Source organism: Camelus dromedarius, chromosome 11, assembly GCF_036321535.1.
Source record: "Camelus dromedarius isolate mCamDro1 chromosome 11, mCamDro1.pat, whole genome shotgun sequence".
Taxonomy (NCBI): domain Eukaryota; kingdom Metazoa; phylum Chordata; class Mammalia; order Artiodactyla; family Camelidae; genus Camelus; species Camelus dromedarius.
In genome coordinates, this window is record NC_087446.1 from 12056783 (window position 1) to 12077337 (window position 20555).

At 47.1% G+C, this 20555-nt stretch overlaps 1 protein-coding gene across 5 annotated transcripts in view; it reads left to right on the forward strand.

The window, feature by feature from the left end:
- Positions 1 to 20555, forward strand: part of LARGE1 (LARGE xylosyl- and glucuronyltransferase 1) — a 488258-nt gene that overhangs the window by 223027 nt on the left and 244676 nt on the right. For all 5 annotated transcript variants that reach the window (XM_064491518.1, XM_031463153.2, XM_064491519.1 and 2 more), the window contains exons 3-4: positions 637 to 938; positions 9570 to 9652. In XM_064491518.1, the coding sequence (XP_064347588.1) occupies positions 637 to 938; positions 9570 to 9652 (385 nt within the window). The remainder of the gene's footprint in view (positions 1 to 636; positions 939 to 9569; positions 9653 to 20555) is intronic.

The following is a 20555-nucleotide window of genomic DNA, read 5'->3' on the forward strand; positions in this document are numbered from 1 at the left end:
CTAGTTTTTTAACAAAGCCATTTACCAAATCCAGTATGACAGGTACATATTTGTCATAGTGCTGCTGGTATTTTATCTGCAAATTGAGTAAGGCTGCCCCTGGGAGGTGATGCTTCTGAAACTGGGTTTTGAAGGATGAATAGGAGTTCACACAGGAAGAACTAAGTAAACTTAGTCATTATTAATATTTCTTTCTTTTTTTTTTTGTATCTTCTCTTCCTTTTTTGCCCTCCTGCATTTTCTCCTACTCCTTCTCCCCCTTCCTCCCATCCTTCTTCACCTCCTCCTCTATATTCATGCTTTATTGATAACAAGAGTATTTCCCTGGAAATGTGCCAAGTAGGGAAAAGACAGTGCATTTAATTAGGAAAATTATATTATGATTCTCTTCTCCAAACAGCATGTTAGCTGTGTTGTTTTTTTTTTTAAATCACCACAGTAAGTCATTCTGTTCTCAACTTTGTTCCCAGTTCAATCTGGCTGCGTTTATTCGTAACTCCCTTTCCATCTGCTCTCCCTTCCAAATGGGACTGTGAAAGAAGCCTCGCTGTGGAATCGTGGATGTCTGGGGTCCATGGAGGGGCCTGGGGGGCTTTCCTTCGGCCTAACTCTTCCCTGGTCTCTCCGCCCCCGCAGATGGGAAGCCGGTGTCTCTGTCCCCGCTGGAGTCCCAGGCGCACAGCCCGCGGTACACGGCCTCCAGCCAGCGGGAGCGCGAGAGCCTGGAGGTGCGCGTGCGCGAGGTGGAGGAGGAGAACCGCGCGCTGCGCCGGCAGCTCAGCCTGGCCCAGGGCCGCGCCCCCGCCCCGCGGCGCGGCAACCACTCCAAGACCTACTCCATGGAAGAGGGCACCGGGGACAGCGAGAACCTCCGTGCCGGCATCGTGGCGGGCAACAGCTCCGAGTGTGGGCAGCAGCCGGTCGTGGAGAAGTGTGAGGTAAAGAGCATCTGGAACCTTCCAGTGGCCCAGGGCCCCCATCTCCCACCCCCATCCTTTGCAAATGCCCCCTGGAAGCACGGCCAGCGGCCTGGAAGGAGCTGGCATTCTTGATTCAGATCTGGGCATGAATCTGGCTTGGTCACTGACTTTGCCTTCTGGCCCAGCAAATCATTTTGTCTCTCTGAGCCTCAGTTTCCCTGTCTGGGAAATGGGAGAGCAAGAAGGCCCACACCACAGAGCTATTCCAAACTGATGGAACTTGCTGCTTGTTTCTTTGTGGCTCATTTTGACATGCTCAGGATCTCGAGGCCCAGCTGTCATCCGGGGGGGGGGCGGGGGGCAGGAGGGCGGGGTCCCTGGTCCCTGTTACATAGCCTCTGGTGGGAGTGGTGCATCTGGCGCTGGGGCCCTGGTAGGCGGTTCCCCTGGGCCTCATTCTCACTTTAGTACCAGCTTCTGTAATTTGGAATCAGAGGCTTGCTCATCTAAAGCAATTGTTTGAACTTTTATAGCTTAATATCACCTCCCCACCAATAGAGTATGCTTGCTTTTTTAGAAATTCTTTGGTTGTTTGGAAAACTTACCCACTCCTGCCACCCCTGACGTCCCCTTATTCATCCATCCATGCTTATGTGTGCACTGAACATACACACACAGACACATACACATTTTGCTTCTTCCAGTCCCAATGGAGAAGAATTAGAGCACCCCTGTTAAGAGCAAGGCCTTGTGACACAGACAAGCCTGAGTTCATAGCCCAGCTCTGGTGGTTTCTGCTGTGAGTACACGTTACCTTGCCTCTCTGCACTTCAGATGTCATCGATAAGTTTCAGAAAAATAACACCTGTTTCATGGAGTATTTCAGAGAAGTAAAAGGGATGGCGGAATAAAGCCACAAATAGTGTCTGGTGTAGTGCACATTTTCAATTATGGGTGAATTTTTTGTTATTTTTAATTAGATACAGAGATTACCTGCTGTTTGTATATTCCATTTCCTGGCTGCGTTTTCAGAGTGTCAGACTTCCGACTCCCTGAAGAGAAAACAGTTTGTAAACTGTAATGCACTGTTCACGTGAATGGGGTTTTTAGTGACGTGGGTGATACTGAGTAATGTCATAAGGGAATACCGGGCTCATGGAATGGTGTCCACGCAGTTCTATGGAAGGTTAGCAGTCAGGGCGGAGCTTTGAGACTGGAATGGTCAGGGAGAGCCCCTGAGGACAGTGGGGTTTCCTCTGGACTCTCAAGCCTGGTTCAAGTGTGGGTTGGGGGAGAGGCAGAAGGGCAGATGGGAGACATTTGATGAGGAATGTTCCTGGCAGCAGGAGAAATGGAAAGCAGGCGTGGTCGGGCAGGAAGGCGCTCAGAACATGGTTGAGTTGGTCGGTCAGGTGAGCACAGAGGACGTGGGCTGGGAAGTGGCGGCCGTGTTATCATCATTCATCCAGCAAATACGTTTTGAGCCTCTGTTATGGGTCTCCGTGCTGGGAAATAGGAATGATGGAAAAAGAGACAACACTCCCTTTCTTCTGGTTCTTACGTTCTGAGGCAGGAAGGGAGGAGGAGAGGATAAACAAACCGAGAAACTCAGGAGATGTTAAATGCTGCACCCTCGTTCTGCCCTGACTCCATGCGAGGCCCAATCTCAGGTGCTTTTTCACAACCATTGCTAGTTTTATCAAAGATCTCTGTTTTACATCTTTGAAAATGAGGACTTAGTAACTTTAGCAAATTCCTTTGGTCCAGGCTGGTCCGAGGAGGGCCCAAATTGGGGAAACTTCTTTCCTCCCCCAGGTGAAGGCTTGTTTGATTTCTTACAGACTCTCTGCTCCTGGGTCATAGTCAGGGCATCAGTTAGAATTTAGGGTGTAGGCGGGCCCAGACGGAGGAATTCTTTTCCTCGAATGTGTTTACGTTATTATGATCAGGCCTATTTAAACAGCTAAGATCAAGGAGGTGAAAAATAGAAAAAGAAAAGGAAAAGGAAAAAAAATGGGAGGACAGAAGTGTAACAGAGGGAGAAAACAGAGGATTTCTCTTCCTGCTGTGGCCTGTCTGGCCAGTGCCTTCCTTCCCCTGCTCAGCTTTCTGAAGAGGGCTTCTGCCCTGAACGCCTCACAAAACAGTGTGGGCAAAAGACCGCTATCTGTCAAAGTGGGAGACAGGAGCCTAATCCTGGCTCCCTGCCTGCCTTGACGGCCATGTGGCATTGAACAAGTTACATCCCTTTTCTGTGGGTCGATTTCTTTGTTTGTAAAAGTGACAGATTAAAATCAAGTTCCTGCCTCAAACTATTTCAGTGGCGACATTGGCTGTTAGAACTTAGGGCTCACACTAACATAGTTGTATTAGCATTTGATTTCACTGTGATTTATCAGACATTCTAAAGTAACAATGGCTTTGCATCTTATTTCTCTTTACATGTAAGATGTCTGGAGGCTCTTGGTGTAGGGGTGTTAATGTCTGGGATGCAGGCTCCCTTTATCTTTCACCCAGCTTGCTTGACTGACATGTTCAAGGTCATCTCATGGTTGACTGACATGTTCAAGGTCATCTCATGGTTTTAATGACTATCAGAGCTTCAGTCCTGTCATTCATATTCCAGCTAGCAGGAAAGAAGCAGCATTAAGTAGGGGGGTGAATATCAGATTTCGTTAAGAACACATCTTAGAAATTTCACAACCTGTTCCTTTTACAACACGTTGGCAAAACCTCATTTAGCTGGTACCCTTAGCTGCCACCTAGCTGCAAGGGAGCCTGGAAAAGGTAGATTTTATTCAAATAAAACATGTTCTCGGTTAACATTTTGCTACTAGAGGGAACAGAAATTATGGTTACAGTGAACATTCTGTCAAATGAATAGTTACTGAACTCGGTTGTGGATCAGAATTGCATACCAAACATGCAAATTCATGAGAATCTACTGATTGAGACTCTCTGGAAATAGGACCCAAAATATAAGTATTAAAAATATATATCCAAATGATTCTGATAGTGGAAACTAGAAACCACTGCTTTAAGGCACAGCCAAATAAATGATAGGGGTCACTTTATCCCTGTGTTCTTTGAGAGATACAGTAGAAATATAGGAATTCAGACCTTGAGCTCATTAACTGTTACTATAACTTACTGTTTTAGCCTTTTGCGCCTGAGTTGTTTGTTGTTACTGTAATTTATTTTTCAGACTTTTGCACGTGAAAATTAGATTTTGTTCATTTGCTTTTCTTCTTTTTGCATGTCTTGATAATTTACTTCTTAGCCCCTTAATAAGTTTTTTTTTTTTGGTAGAATTCATCTGTGATGAACCCTGGGTCCTCTTCAGAGGTTCCAGAGATGAGTTACAAAGTCCTGACTTGCTGGCATCTTGTTTCAGTGTGCACATCTACCCAGAGATGCTGGCTTCATACCCATTAGCAGGATGCCTCTTCCGTTTCCATCACTGGGCATCTTTAAAGATGTTAGCGAAATGCCATAGAGGCAAACGAGAAATGTCAGTCAGTGGAGTCAAAATAGAAGCCTCCCTTCACCACCGCACTGGTGGTTACCAGTGCCAGAGCTAGCCCTGACACCCTGTCAGGGTGCAGGGCCTCATCCCCGGGGACCTTGCCACCACCTCTTGTCGCACTGAAACGTCTCTGAGGCATGACAAGTATTTCTGAAAGCTTTTCTATAATGATGCCCCAGCTGTCAGCTGAGATATGTGTTGAGAGAAATAACGGTCTGGCCAGTCCTGGGGCTCTCTTATCTTTTCTTAATTATGAGGCCTTCACACCGCTGCCCATTTTATTCTTGCATATTTCTGTTGTCAGGGCGATGCGGCTTCCGCGAGGGACAGGTTTCTGTGCACCTCGGGACTTGAAGCAGGATGACCCTCTTTGATCTCCGCTTCTGCCTGTGTGTGTGCGGATAGGTGTATTTTTCTTGCCTTTCTGGTTCAGATCTATTCTGGGTGTCAGCGAGGGTACAAAAATCACTGGAACTGGAGTCAGAATTCCTAACTAGGAACCTTGACTCTGGCACTCAGTAGCCACGTGACCTGGGGCAGTTCAGTTACCGTCTTGGCGTCGACTTCATTATTATAAAACGAGAATAATAATGTGTTCTTCCCAGGGCCATTCTGAGGATGAAATGAGGTAGCAAGTGGGAAACTAACTCTGTGTGAGCATCACGGGTGTTTATTACGGGTATTCCAGGCCCCTACTGCCGCCTGACACATCACCGGAACCGTAACGAATGGCTTAAAACCACACCAGTTATCTCATTAGCTCTTCTGGTTTCTGTGGGTCAGGGATTCGAGAAGAGCTTAGCTGAGTGGTTCTGGTCTGGGGGCCTCATGCAGTCGGCTGGTGGCCGGAGCTGGAATGACGAGGGCTGGAGTGGTGGGCCCTGGCCAGCATCGCTCCGCCTGTGGTGGACACAGGGTCTCTCCGTGTAGTGTCTCTGTGGCTCCTTTGGGCTTCCTCACAGCATGGCGGCTCCTGGGCAGCCAGCTGCTTCCATGGCAGCTGAAGGCTTTCAGTGCAAGGATTTCCGTGAGCAAGGCAGAACGGAAGCACCGTTAATGCCCTGGCCTCAGGCGTCACCTACTGGCACTTGTGCGAATAGCGTAGTCTATTAGTTGAGAGGATCCCCAAAGCCCACCCACTTTGAAGGGTGAAGACCCCTCACAACCACCACCTATCTCAGTGGGAGGAATGTCAAAGAATTATATTACATATTAATATGGAAAGTCAGGTGAATGGTACTCTGATGTCAGACCCTGCCTTGAGCCAAGTATCTCTTTCCCTCTAGCCCATGCTTTGAACTTCATTCAAAATGTAATAGTAATAAAAGTTACGTGTCCCGAACCCTGAAAGTGTGGTGACACCATGCTGAGACTTACGTGAAGGATTTAATCGGCGTGGCATACGTTCGTCACTGTACAGGTTAGACAGTTACTGCTGAGAAAAGGTAAAGAATTACTGCCGAGGCACACCGCCAGGAAGAGGCGGAGCTCCCGTTTAACCCTGGCCTCCCAGAACCCAGGCTTCGAACGACTGTGCTGGACACTGTGTATTCGAGCCCCTGGGACCCATCGGCTCAGAGCCCGGGTCCTTATTCTGTGCCTGGCAGGTGCCTCACCCTAGCAGGCTTCCGGGTGACAGTCTTGACATGGGGGTCATCTTTCACCTTGGGGGCTGTCACAGCCCTGTGAGGGTAATTACTTCTCTGTGGGTCTCGGCAAGCACCTGTCTGTTCTTTAAAAAGAAGTTGGGTGGTTTTAAATTGCCTTCCAGCTTGTGGCTGCATTTATCAGCTCAGGAGGAGTTTACCATTTTCCTTCAGGCTTCGTGTTTATAAAGCTTGACACTTCTTACTTGCATTTTCTGGGGCCCTAAGAAGCTCCACAGAATTTTGGTCAATTTGATTTATTTCTTGGCTTTTGCTCCATCTTCCAGGTCTTTACATAATCCCTCCACCGTGGACAGGCTTGCCTGCCATCTCTTCATACATCCCGTTGCTGTTGGAAGACACTGTCACAGCATCTGGGTTCACATTTCATTAGCCTCAGATGTTGTCTTTGGGACTCCTTCAAGGACAAAACTTGCATCCTAGACTTCATAGCTTCAAAACTGAAAGTTACCACGGTGAGGCCATACCTATGACCTTGTTCTTTCAAGGAACATTCATCCCTGTTCCTGGACTGTCCCCACTCCCACCGCAAGCCCTGCCTCCCCTGTCCCTCACTTCTGCTCCCACAACATTTCGGGCCACCCAGAGCTCTTCCAGGAGCACGTTCACGACACTCCAATTCTCTGCTTTCCCGGGTATCAGGGCGTGGCTGCTGCAGCCCCAGGTGATGAATTTATTCACGGTGGCAGGTGTACGAGATGAAACCAAAGAGATTGGAAAATTTTGTAAAATGTTTGAGAAGGTGCACGCTCGTGCTTACATTTAATGGGCCCATTTAAAAAAAGTCCCTGAGTCCTGGAGCCAAGACAAAGTTTGATATCTCGGAGGCCGCGCGTTTAAACATTTGTGATTCCGAGGAGCCTGATTCAGCCTGCTTTCACCCGTTCCCGCCCCCTCCCTGCTTGTGTCTCCCACGCACAGGCGTTTTCTTCGTCATTTCCTTCATGATTTAAATGGTGACAGTTGTGTCTACATTATATGCATTCATCCTGAGTCCTTTGGAGACAAGACCGGCGATCAGCCCTGCCGTCTTCATTTTACAGGTGGAGAGGTTAAGATGCGCAGAAATGAGATTGAGAAAGGTATCTTTGGCGCCCCGAGGGACCTGTGCTTCGCCCCACCCGCCCTCCCCATCCTTAAGACAGGGTGCCCTCAGGCAGCGCTCTCAGCCTCTGGGGCAGAGTAACTCTTTGCTGTTGGTGCTGTCCTGCGCATGGTAGGGTGTTGAGCAGTACCCCGTCCTCCACTCCAGATGCCAGGAGCCCTGCACACCCCCAGGAGTGACCACCAAAGATGACTTCAGACATAGCCAGATGTTCCAGGGGATGCGGGGGGAATAAATTACCCTAGTTGAGAACCACTGCCTTCCCGCCGAGGACTTTAGGGTCTTGGGTATTGGACATTGTGAGTTAATCGGTCTGAGATGGGACTGGGGCACAAGGGTTTATTTTAAAATCTTCTGGGTGTTTTTGGTGTACCAGCAGCAGGGATAAGAATCTCTTTTGCAGAATTCAAATCCCATCTCTCTCAGCCTGTTTCCCGATCTGTGACACTGGGGACAGTACCGCTATACTTGCCTCGCACAACTCTGAGACTTGCGTCTGCTTATCTGTATACAGTGATGACAAGCGCAGGGCCTGGAATGGAATAATTTGCTCAATAAATATTAGCTCTTAGTGGGCTTTTCATTCCTCTCTCTCATCTTCCTTCTTGGTCCCCGGGTGTAAGCGTGGTCCGGGGTGGCGGTTTGTGTACTGAGTGTGGGGGCTGAACGTGTCAGGGAGCCAAGAGGAGGGTGGATGGGTCAGGTCAGCAGCGGCCAGGTGGGTCCTGTTACACAGGGCAAAATGGGTTGTCCATGAAGAGGAGGGGCAGGTACCGGGGTGAGAGGATCTGAAAATCCTGCAGCTGTGGGTGAGCCCGTGATTTCAGGATTTCTCGAGAGAGGCACGAGAGGAAGCTGAGGGTCATCTTCTGGGAGGGAAGGTCCTTGGAGTTGGAGAGGGCTTGGAAGTGCATTCACTCTAGGCTCTCGGCTGGCTCATCCTCAGGATAGTGGAACTTCCCTTGGTGATGTCAGGAGGCGGGCGGTGAAGTAGACCTGGGAACCAGAGGTCGCGTCCTGGAAGCCTGTGGTGGGACCAACCAAGATGCCAGAATGGCACTGCAGTTGGAAGGGGCTGAGGAGGTAACAGGGAATCTGGAAGCTGTGCCGCGGGAGGAAGGACTGACCGTGAGTCGTTCTGAAAATGGAGACTCTTCCCGCGCGTTTCAGTACTGGGTGCCTGGGGGCCACTGCATGTTCTCCAACACTCCCAGGACACAGCAGGGCTGGAGCGGGTGTTAGGAGGCAGGTTTCAGTTCAGGGAAGGCTGTGATTTGGTCAGAGGGACAAAGCGGAGAGGCACAAGCCCTCTGTTCTTCGGGCTGTCCTGAGAGAGGCTGGGCGACCTCCTGTAGGGGTGCCTGAGTGAAGTACTTTCCAGTCTCTGTCGGGCTCCCCTGCTGGCTCCCACAGAGGATGATAACTGGATGGCATGAGGAGGGAGAGGAAAAAGGGACAGTGGAGGGCAGCCAGGCCTGGGGGAGGGGTACCCCTGCCTGGTTGCCCGGAGATCTCACTTGAAGAGATGAGTATCTTCGTCACCCGCCACTCATCACGGCACACTGACGCACCATGTCACCCTGTTTGGGAAACTCCACTCTAGAGGACGTTCTGGCTGTGATTGCACTGCGGCCTGCCGTGTTCTGCTCTTGGCATAGTTCCCTCACTTACTGTGGCACCCTGCAGGGCACATATCGTGACCCTCACGATGCAGTGAGTCAACCTGATGCTACATCTTTCCTGGGGTCACCTGGGCTAAGGGATGACTCCTGTCCGGGACCCACACTCCTGGCTGCTCGGAGGAGATGACCCCTTCACATCCCACTGATTCTGCCGTCTTCGGTTCTGTGCACGGTGTCCGGCCGGGGCCCAGAGCTGGTCACTGGTTCCTTTGCCCTGTTGTCGGGTTACCCCTGACCTGGGACGTCTTGTAAGAACACTTCCCACACTCCCTGAGCCACGACTTCTCAGTCTGAGGTCCTCCTTTGTCAGTTCATGCTTTCAGGGCGTATTTCTTTCTTCTCTCTTGTCAATGATTGTCATTGTCTCTGGGCGAGGGGGGGGCATGGGGCTCACTGTTTGCCTGTTTGAGCCAATTGTCATTTCCCTTGTCCCCAAAATGGAACTAAGAAGCACCTTAATGGTTTCCAAATGATGATGGTTCCATAAACCGATTAAAAAGGCCTTAATAAAACTGTCTCGAGTCATCCTTCACCGCAGCAGACGGTGCACAGTGTTTCCCAGTGATCCCAGCAAGAGATAAGGGCGCTTTTTCTCTTTCATGCAGCCAGCGGCACCAGGAGGGTCCTCTTCCTCTGTCTAACCGTTCGCCTGCTTTCTCTGCTTCCCAGACAATCCACGTGGCCATCGTCTGTGCAGGATACAACGCCAGCCGGGATGTCGTCACCTTGGTGAAGTCTGTCCTGTTTCACAGGTAAGCGTGACCGTTGTCCTCTGCGGGCTCACGTGTGTGGCTGCCGGCCTGCGCCTTTCCTCCAAGAAGGGTTAGATAAAAGCACTGTTTCTCATCAATCATGTAAGCTGCTGTGGAAATGTAATTTTTGTCTGAAGCCCTGGGGAGATTATTGTGTTAATAATGTTTAACAGCAGCGATTAGGTGCCATCTCGCAATGTTTAAAATTATAGTTCTTCGACCTGAAGGGACCTTCAAGGACATTCCAGATTTGCTACTTCAATTTCTTCATTGGTTTACCCTGCCTGACAGTCACCAGACCTCTGTTTACCCATCCCTGTTGACAGGTTGTGTTGTGGACTGAATGGTGGCCTTCTAAAATGTATCTGTTGGACTCCTAAACCCCAGTACCTTTGAATGTGACTATAGATGGAAATAGGGCCTTTAAAGAGGTAATTAAGTTAATATGAAGTCTTACAGGTGGACCCTCATCCAGTATGATTAGGGTTTTTGTACGAAGAGGAGATTAGGACAGAGGGACAGCCATTTGCAAGCCAAGGAGAAAAATCTTAGAAGAAGCCGACCCTGCTGACAGCATGGTTTTGGACTTACTACAGCCTTCAAAACTAGAGAAAATAAATTCCAATTGTTTAAGGCACCCAGTCTGTGGCATTTTTTTACGGCAGCCCTAGCAAGCTAATATAGGATGCTGACTCTATTCCAAGGTACCCACCCCACCTTCCGACACTTCTGGCCGTTAGAAAGCCTTACCTTATATCAAACTGAAATTTTCCAAACTGCAGATCACGTGATGATGTCCGTTGGCTCTGGCGCGTCATCATGGAGACAGTCACACAAAGGATAGTTCCCTCTGCCGCCTGAAAGTGACCTTCTTCTCCCGGGTCGTCGCTTCTCCAAGTTAAACCCCCACCATTTGCTTCTACTTTTTCCGGGGACTTTTCTCCTGTCCCCTCACTGTTTTGATTGGTACCTAGACATTCAGGGTGTGTCCAGAATTGAATCTGCAGCTCCCGCCAGGGTCCTCGGCTCTGTTCTCACATTCTTACCAAGGGTGTGGGTGAAGCTCTTCCCTCACCGCAGCCAACAGAATGGAAATGTGTCAGAGGACACGGCAGGACCCAGAAGGCTCTTAGCAGTAGGAACAGTCATGAAAAGCTCTCAGAGTTTAACTGAACGGAGATCACTGTAAAGTTTTCTACCCAGATCTGCTGTCAACAGCATAAACAGAGATGGGAGGGATGGTAGACACCCGAGACCTTTCTACCCTGTGAGAAACCGGGGTTCACCTCGTGTCCACCTCTCTCAGTCCCCCAACCAGCCCATCTGTTACCAGTGCCTCGAGGCTCTCCCTCCTGGGTAACTTTCAGTTCCACCCCTTCTCTTGGTCCCCACCGTGACTGGCATAGTTCAGGTCTGCGTGTACTCTCACCTGGACTTGTTCTTTGCCTCCCCGACCCATCCTCTCTCATGCTGGAATGATATTTCAAACAGGCAAGTCTGATTTCCTAAAACCTTTCACTGGCCGCTGCTTGTCAAGGGGAGAGAACTGAATCTCTTTACTGTGGCGCATCGACCGTCCAGAACCTGATGTCATTTCTCAGCAGTGTTTTCTCCCTCCTCCTTGCGGTTTTTTCGGGCTCCAGCAGCACTGCTCTGCTGGTAGCTCGCCACCCTCTATGGGGTGTGCCCTGCCTGGTTTTCATGACTCTCCTCTCTTTGCCCCTTTCTCCCCTCCTCACACCTTCTCCCCCATCCGAACCTGGCAAACTCCTTTTATCCTTTAAGCCTTTGTGTGGGCATCATTTCCAACAGGAAACCCACCTGTACCTGTCAGTCTGGTTTGGGGGTCCCCTTCCACCAGCCAGTAATACCCTGTGTATCTTTCTGTCATTGTATTTATTACATTGTATTTTATTTATCTATTCATGTTATGTCTTCTGTAGACGAACCTGGGGCTGATGGGGACAGGAGCTATGCCTTATTGTTCCCATATTCTCTGTATCTTAGCAGAGTATTTAACATGTATGATATGCTCAATCAATGTTTTACTTGTTTAATAAGTGAATCGAGGAGACTGCATTTTAATAACCTGATGACATATTTATTCAACCAGTTGCCTACTAGCCCAGACTTAGTTCAGTCTCACTTGCGTGCCACTATATACCTCAGTGATTTTGAGCAGGTCATTTTACTCCTAAGGCTGTAGTTTGTATTGGTTAGCTTTTGCTGGGCATCAGTTCACGGCGTAACTCACATGGGTGAAAACAACATTTATTCATTAGCTCGGTGTTTGTACTGAACTCACCTGGACGGTTCTTACTGTTCCCCTGATGTTCCTGCAGTCAGCTGGCAGGTTAGCAAAACATCTGATTCACGGCCCTCCGGGAGCTGGCGAGGGAGTTGGGAGAGGTGAGCAACCAGTGAATACATTACGTGCTCAGTTACTGCCCGGGGCTCTCGGGTCCTCCTGGGAGCTCTGTCCGGTCGACACTGGAATCTCAGGTGTACATCTGAGAAGGAAATGGAGGTGCCGAATCAAAAGGGGCCCTTTCCCACCACCCTGGCTTCTGTGCAACTTTTGACACTCTGTAGCAGTCACCTGCCTCTTGAAACCAGGCATGACATAGGCAAAGTATTGAATTAGATGAGTGGTCTTCAGCCTTCATGTATTTATTCTTTGTCTCCAGTAGAGAACTCAGGTCTCTCCCTGATTGAAAAAAAAAAAAAAAAAAAGCCCATCCTTTAGAGAAGTGTATAGACAGTCACTTATGCTATTTCTCAATAACAGCAAATTTTCAGGTCATAAAAACTTTTGGTGGTGGTGTGAGATGTAAATACGATTGCAATTGCAGTAGTACTTAAATACAAGCCTAACAATTTCAATAGCTGTTGAAATCGTAAGAATCCTACTGAGTACAAACTTTTACTCCTACGGTAACTGCAGCACAAAGATGTTAAGTTTAAAAATAGCAGTAGTTTTATTATCGGCTGCTGATGGCTTTCCATTCTTTCATGGCGGTGTGCGGATTTGAGAAGAAAGCAAATTCTCAGTATGTGGCTTGAAAATTCTGCACCCCACATCAGTGACTCCTTGATCTCCTTGGACCAAATGGCCAACTAAGTCCCTCCCATCCTTGAAATTCTACAAATGAGAATGATTATAAATTGATATGCTAGTGATAATGATTTGAGATATCAAGACAAAAGGACATCTGAAAGGCATTCAGCTGAGAAAGCCCGGCTATAAATAGCTTCATTGCTTCCAAAGCACGTTACAAGGATTAACTAATACATGATTACAAAATGCTTTGACAAATGAAGTACCTTCCTAATGTTAATAGTATAATAACAGGGCTGCAGGATGCTTCTTTTGGCTTTCACTGTTAATTACAGTAATTAGATTTATTTTTCCAGACATGATTTTTAGTAAAATTTCATTTAAGGTTTGCTTTGTTACATCAAATCAGTTTTGCTTCTGTAGCGCACCTAATGACAGTGGGCATGCTGTATTTTAAAAGATAGTGAAAAAAACCAAAAAGTGCTCTGGGCACTCTCATATGCTGATGCTGGCACTAAAACTTGCTATAACCTTTTAGAAAGAACGTTCATAATATTTGCCGAAGACCTTTACCCTACATGGCTATTTTAGGGATTCTGAAAGGATATTCCTAACTACAGAAAAAGCTTTTATGAAATATTTGCTTATAATTATAAGAACTTGAATAATACTTACAAACAGCAAGTCTAAATACTGGAACATCTTCTTATAGTAAACCATGTTCTTCGTTGGCTTTAAAAAGTGTTATAACGTGGAAATGTAATATTTTATGATATAAAATAAGTGACAACACAATTCAAAAACGTATGCATAATGTCATTCCACTATATAAATACGTGTGTGACGTGCATACATATACACGTTTACATGGGCAAAATACAGGAGTTGAAAGACTAGCAAAAAATACATGAAAAATATAATTTTTATGTGTTGTGTTTGGGGTGGTAGAAATAAACGTAACCGTGGTTTTGTTTTCTCTTTACATATTTTTCTTGGTCATCTCATTCTGCAACCTCTATCATGAAGAAAAAAGGTGGACGAGAAAAAATACAAAATATATGAGAGCAAAGGTTGCCCTAGTAGGAAACAGCACAATATGTGTCTAGGTCCCCAGATGGAAGATTGTATAAAGAAAAACTGGGGAAATGCATGTAACTCCAATCCCAGTTGCAGATAAACTGGGAAGTTTAGTTCTTCTTCAAGGAAATGGAACTTTTAGTGAGCGGAGGGGGAAAATACATATATATATTTACTTAGCAACGAAGTGCTTACCTCCTGGGCAGGAGGGTAGACCAGCCTGTGAAAATGTAATACTTGTTTGCTAGGATGATCTACTTGCTGTCTCACTGCAGCTCTGTTGGCAGGAAGAAGCTGGGTGATTTCCCTTACTTTGCATATCAAGCAGCTGGTTTTGATGCTTTTTTTTAACTTGTGCCCCTCAAGAACGTAGAGGATAAAACAAGCATCTTTGTGAAAAGTATCTGCCTCTAATTGTCTTATTGCTTATTCAGGCTTAAACTTGTTACAGAAACAGATTCTAGATTCTAAATGGAGGCACCTAGGATTTGAATAAAGCAAAGAAACAGAAGTAGGTTCTGGTTCTGGCCTTTCCATCTAGGAACTGGTGACCCAGAAAAGTCACTGTACTTCTTGGAGCTTTGGCTTGTTCCCCAACCTCTCACAGAGCCCTGTTTTGAATAGCAGAAGAGGTAATGGATGTGAAACATTTCTGCGTTTTATTTATTGAACAGGAGGAAGGTAGTTCTCACACTGCATCAGGCTCTGCTCTAAGAGGTCCTCAGATACGAATGCACTGAATGTTCATCTAGCTTCATGAGGGCACTACCGTTACCCCCATTTTACAGATGGTGAAACTGAGAATCAGTCTGTGAAGTCATGGCTCAGGGTCACAGGGAGGCTGGGCAGAGCTGGCTTTGGACGCAGTCAGTCTGACTGCAAAGTCTGAGCCCTTAAAAAGTTACACTTTGAGTGTCATGTTCTTAATTTTAATCATCATTTTGGGTGACCATGTAGACATTGGTGTCACTCCTGTGATCTCAGTTACCATCTTCTTTTGTGTTGAGTGTGAATCATAGTTTTAAAGGTCTGGACGATATAGTGTTCTAGTAAGACTTAAGAAAATGGTGTGGGGGTAAGAAAAGAAAAGGGTGACTATGTGAGGTGATGGATGTGTTAATTAGCTTGATTCCAGTGATGATTCCACAATGTATACATATATAAAAATATCACTGTAAATGTTTTCAAAATATTTAATACATACCTTAAATATATACAATTTCTATTTGTCAATTGTATCTCAATAAGGTTAGGGGGAAATAACAGGAAGGACATGTAATACCTTGAAGAGATAAAAGATCTATGCTGCATGGTCACACATGTGTATCTAAACCCAAAGAGAACAAATTCGTATAACTCAGGTGCCAAGGATGGGTCACTGTATTTTGGCCTTCATCTCAACTCCGTACAGTAGATGCCAGTATCCCCTCAAATGAGGAAACTGAGGCTCGGGGAGGGTAAACGGCTTGTTCAAGGTCACAGGTGAGTGAGTGATGCTCCTGGGGTTCCAGCCGTGATTCTGGCAGACCCTAGAACCCCTGCTGCACCTACCACACCGTGAGGCCTTTGATTTGCTCAGTTCTTCTCCATGGAGAGCTTTTCTGACAGGACACCGACTTGTCCTCGAATCTTCCCACATTGTCAAGGCCACTTGTCCTCCCTCCAACCAAGAGCTCAAACCGAAAAACCCTCATTCGGGCTGCTGGGTTTTTCTGCAGTGAGTTCCATTAAATCTCTTAAGTGTAACAGATTCACTGAGCATTCGAGTTGCTGTCACAGGCACTTTCTTTTTCTCAAATTGCAATTCCATTGTAAACTTAATAATTAAGGATTATTTCAGCTCAGATGCCCCTGCACAGCTTAACAGAAGCAGACCTTGGATTGCCTTCTAGGGTGGCTGTGGCACTTTTCTGACAAAATAAGAAAGGAAAAGCAAGGAGAGAGCTAAGGGTTTAATCATCTTTGCCTCTTTGTATTACCATATTTATTGCATCCCAACCTGGAACAGGGGAGCAGTTAGGGAAACCAGAGGCAGCAGGAGCATTGCTCATTATAAGCAAAGTCTGGCTTCCTTCTTTGTTATAAAAGTGTGATCTGGTCTGAATATAGAACAGACCTAACGTCTGCATTGCTCGAACCCAAGCAAGCTACGTGGGACCCATCATCCGGGAAGACGCGTCCTCGAGCTGGCCTGTTCAGGAGAAGCCTTTTCTCATGAGCTTAAAGCAGTGCTCCCAAAATACATATGGGAGTGGTGGTGACTGGAATCAAAGACTATTTTAGATGTTAGGCAGAATAAAAGTAAATAACATTGAATTGAGAAAATGATTCCTTCTGTAGTCCTTCTGAATGAGTTCTTACTGTCTTCAGTGGGTGCAGCTCACTTTGGTGTATGTAAATCAGTTCCTAACATCCGTCTAACTCTTGCCAATCTCCGTCTGAACGACAGAGTAGGGTAGAGGCTCCTGGACTTTGGCTGATGTGGAGAATGAAACACCATCATTGTTGCGGTTTGTCTGGAATTGTGGGATATTCTTTCAAGTGTGGGTGCAGTCAGGCTCTTTTTTGTCCTGATGAATTGGGTTTACTTTACAGCCTGAGGCCAGTTGCAGGCCTTGCCTACCTGGGCACTTTATCTGCTGTACAGCACAGCTCCCTAAGGAAAGAAGCCGCAACACAGCTGAGCAGACCAGGCCCCATTCCCCCTCCCAGACTCAGAGGTCAGACCGTCACTCCCGTCTCGGGCCAGTTAGGAAGTATTGGGATGTAATTCACACACCAGGAAATTCACTCTTAAAAAGTGTACAGTTAAGTGATTTTTCTTGTATTCAGAGTTGTTTCAACTCTCACTAATATCTAATATTAGAGTGTTTTCAGCATCTCATGAAGAAATCCCTCCACCCATTAGCAGTCACTCCCCATTTCCCATCCCTCCATCCCCTGGCGACCACTGACATTTCTGCTTCTGTGGGTCTGTCTAACCTGGACACATCAGTGTAGTCGTGTGCTGTTTGTTCTTTTGTGCTTGGCCTCTTCTAGGTAGCGTAACGTTTTCAAGGTTCATCCGTGAGTCAGTACTTCATTCCTTTTCGTTGCTTAATAACATCCATTGCATGAAGATATTACATTTCGTTTATTCATCAGTTGGTGGCCATTTGGGTGATTGCCACTTGATTATTATGAATGACGCTACTATTAAAGTTTGCATACAAGCTTTTGTGTGAATGTATGTTTTCTTTTCTTTTCTTTTTGTATATCACTTAGTGTGGAATTGCAGAGTAACTCAGCAGTGGTAACTTTATGCTTAATCTTTTGAGAAACTGCCAAACTGTTTTCCAAAGCAGCTACAGCCATTTTAACAATTGCACAAGTAACAAACAAGTGTTCCAGTATCTCCACATCCTTACCAACACTTATTATTGTCTTTTTTTTTTAAGCCATTTTAGTGGGTGTGCCGTGGTGTCTCAGAGTTCTGATTTGCGTTTCCCTAGTGGCTAGTGATGTTGAGCATCTTTTCCTACGGTCACTGACATTTGTATATTTTCTTGGAGAAGTGACTGTTCAGATTCTCTGCTCAGTTTTTAACCTGTTTAATTGTCTTTGTATTGAGTTGTGAAAGATCTTTATATATTATGGTTACCAGTCTCTTATCAGACATATGCTTTGCACATACTGTCTCCCATTCGGAGGCTGTCTTTTTCACTTTCTTGATGGTGTGTTTTGAAGCACAAAATTTTTTAATTTTGATGAAGAGCAGTTTATCTAGTTTTTCTTTTGTTGTTTGGGCTTTAGATGTCATACCTAAGAAACTATCATCTAATGTAATATTAAAAAATTTACTCCCACATCTTCTGCTAAGGGCCTCTACAGCCAACTTCTAGGTAATTGTGTCCGCTGTGAGGGAATTTGGATCTCTTTGGCAATTATTCATTTGTCCATTTATTCCTTCTTTCAATAAACAATTACTAGATGGTTATATTTACAAGGAACTGTTAAAAATCTGGGGAAAAGATTGTTAACAAAACGTAGCTCCCCATGCCAAGACTCCATCTAGCAGAGAACAGTTGCAAAAAATCTAAGTTTTGAGCCCTGAATTCAGTGGGAGGCGCTGAGGGCGTCTGACTCTGCGGAATGGCTTCCTCGGAGCCATGGTGTCTAAATTGAGAACAGAAGGCTAGAAGCAGTAAGGGAGGCAGCGTGTGGGCGGTTGTGGAAGAGTTGACAGCGTGAACACAGCCTGCAGAAGAACACAGCTAAGCCCTGGGACTGAGTCACGGCCAGGCACTTCCTAAGCACTGGGGTTGTACAGGGAGTAAACAAGAGAGTAGGTACTTTGTGAAAGCAAAGAATCTCTGCCCTAGACCACTCACGTGCTAGTGGAGGATGGAGAATATGGAGATTTCCACTTCTAGTGAGTGATAGGAAGAAACCAAACAGGGCAGTGGGGCAGGGAGTGATGGGGGGGGGGGGGTTGGATGGAGTGACCATGGAGGGCCTTCTTGAAGAGGTGACCCTTCAGTTTATTCCTGAAGGAAGGAGAGGAGGCAGTCACGTGCCGGTCTGGGGAGGTCCATGGCTGGAGTGCAGGAGGGAGTAGGGAGACGTGAGCTTGGAGAGAGCAGGGTGAGATCGTTGAACGTCCTGCTGATGAGTTAGACGGTTGGAATTGGGGCCGCCTTGATTCCAGGGGGCCCACGGGGGCATATGAAGGTGGGACCATCTGCTCGGCATTGGAGTCACAAGTGAAAGCTCGCGGGAGACCTTCTGGCCCACACTGAGGCGCGATGAAAAGTGGTCTGGGCCGTGTTTTCAGGTGCTTTCTCCGTGGCCGCAGGAGGTGCCGTTGACGGGACCCACGTTCTCGTGATGGTACCCCAGGTGGGGCGTTGGCAGAGCCACTCCAGGCGTTCTTCCTCCCCACGATGAGCCGCTGCTGGGCAGCCTGCGTTTGACTGCTGAGGTGGGGTCAGCAACCTGTCAGGGTCCCGGTGGTCCCCTGGGCTGGGGCCCGAGTGTCCTCTGATTAAGCATTTTCCTAGTTGTCTGAGGGAGCCTGCTGAGGCTCATTGCCCTCCTTGGCCATGCAAACACCTAGTTTAGCCCTGAAAGATGAGCTCCTTGTCTTTCTAAATTGACTCTCCCTTCTGGAGAGATACTTTAAATAGACCAGACGGAGAGCATGGAAGAGGGGGAAAGCCTTGTACCAGTGCCTGCAGCATCCTCCTCTGAGAGTCTGTTCCTCTCACCCACGCTGGTCCATCTTCTGCTCTGTAACCAGATTAAGCTCCTGAGTTACAGCTTTGATCTGCTGCCTGCCAAGCCCCCTGACCTTATCTGGCTATCCTCTCTCTCAGAGAAAGAAACTCAGTGTTTAGGAATTCGCACGCTCTGGCCCAGTCTGTCATTAAGACTACCTCTTTTTCTTTTCATCCTCCCCATTCCTGGCATAGACTAAGTGTTCAATAAACACTGGTTTGTATGATCCACTCAAATAAGACTGTGTTCTTTCACAGACACACTGTGGACTTTCCCACCTCTGTTCCTTTCCTTGTTCTGTGACATCGTGCTGAATGCCTTCCTCCCTCCTCCATCATTTCCCATCCAAAAGCCCAGTATACTTGCCACGTCGTCCATGGAGACGTCCTAGCTTCTCCACTGGCGAGAAGTGGTCTCTCCCACCCTCATATTCCTGTAGCTTGTGTGTTCCTCCCTGTGGAGCCGTCCTGTACAGTTGTGCAAGTTGTTCACTGTCCAACTCTAGGGATGCCTTCACCAACCATCCATGTCGTGTCTTCAGATGGCTTCCTGGGAGCTGTGCCATTCCCAGACTTGGCAGCTGTGCATGCAGCGTGGTGCCGTGGCACACCCGTGTTCTAATGTTTATGTGGGTGTTTGTCTTCTGTCTCTCTATCTCCGCCAGATGGAGCGCTGCCTGGAGAGAGGACTCTGAGCTCATCCATCGCCTAAATCCCTGTTCAGCCTCCCTTGCTGCTTGATAGCTCTTTGTTGGGTGTTTACTCATGCAACTCATTTGTGGTCTGTGGATAGAGGAACTAATGGAGGATACGTCATTTGAAAAGTGATGCAAATGCAGTAGAGAAAAGAACAGATTCATAGGCTCATGTTGATAAGAGTTTTCCTAGTCCATTTGGCAGCTACATGTAACAACATAGACTGGGTGGCACGTGAACAACAAAAATGTATTGCTTCTCTCAGTTCTAGTGGCTGGGAAGTCCGAGATCACGACCCCAGCATAGTCTGTTTCTGGTGGGTGCCAGCTTCCTGGTTGCAGACTGCAGACTTCTGTGTCCTCATGTGGCTGAAAAAGTGAGGTGTCTCTCTCTGTCTCTTTCTCTCTCTCTCTCTCTCTCTCTCTCACACACACACACACACACACACACACACACACACACACACACACACACACGGGCACTAAACCCTGTAGGTAGAACTCTGCCCCTGGGACCCAATCACCTCCCAAATGCCCGACCTCCCGGCACCATGATAGGCGTTAGGACTCAGCATGTGAGTTTGGACTGGGTAGCAACAAACATTCAGACCATACCAGTAGTTAACAGACATTAAAATCTTACTGCGTGCCAGGCATCTTGCTAAGCACCTTGTGTACATCACATGGCTCGATCCGCATGATGACCCATCATAATATTGCTTACTCACCATGATCGTTCCTGATTTGAAATGAGGAAATTGAGGCCTAGAGAGATGAAGTCACGTGCTTATGGTCACTCAGTGGTGAATGCAGCAGGG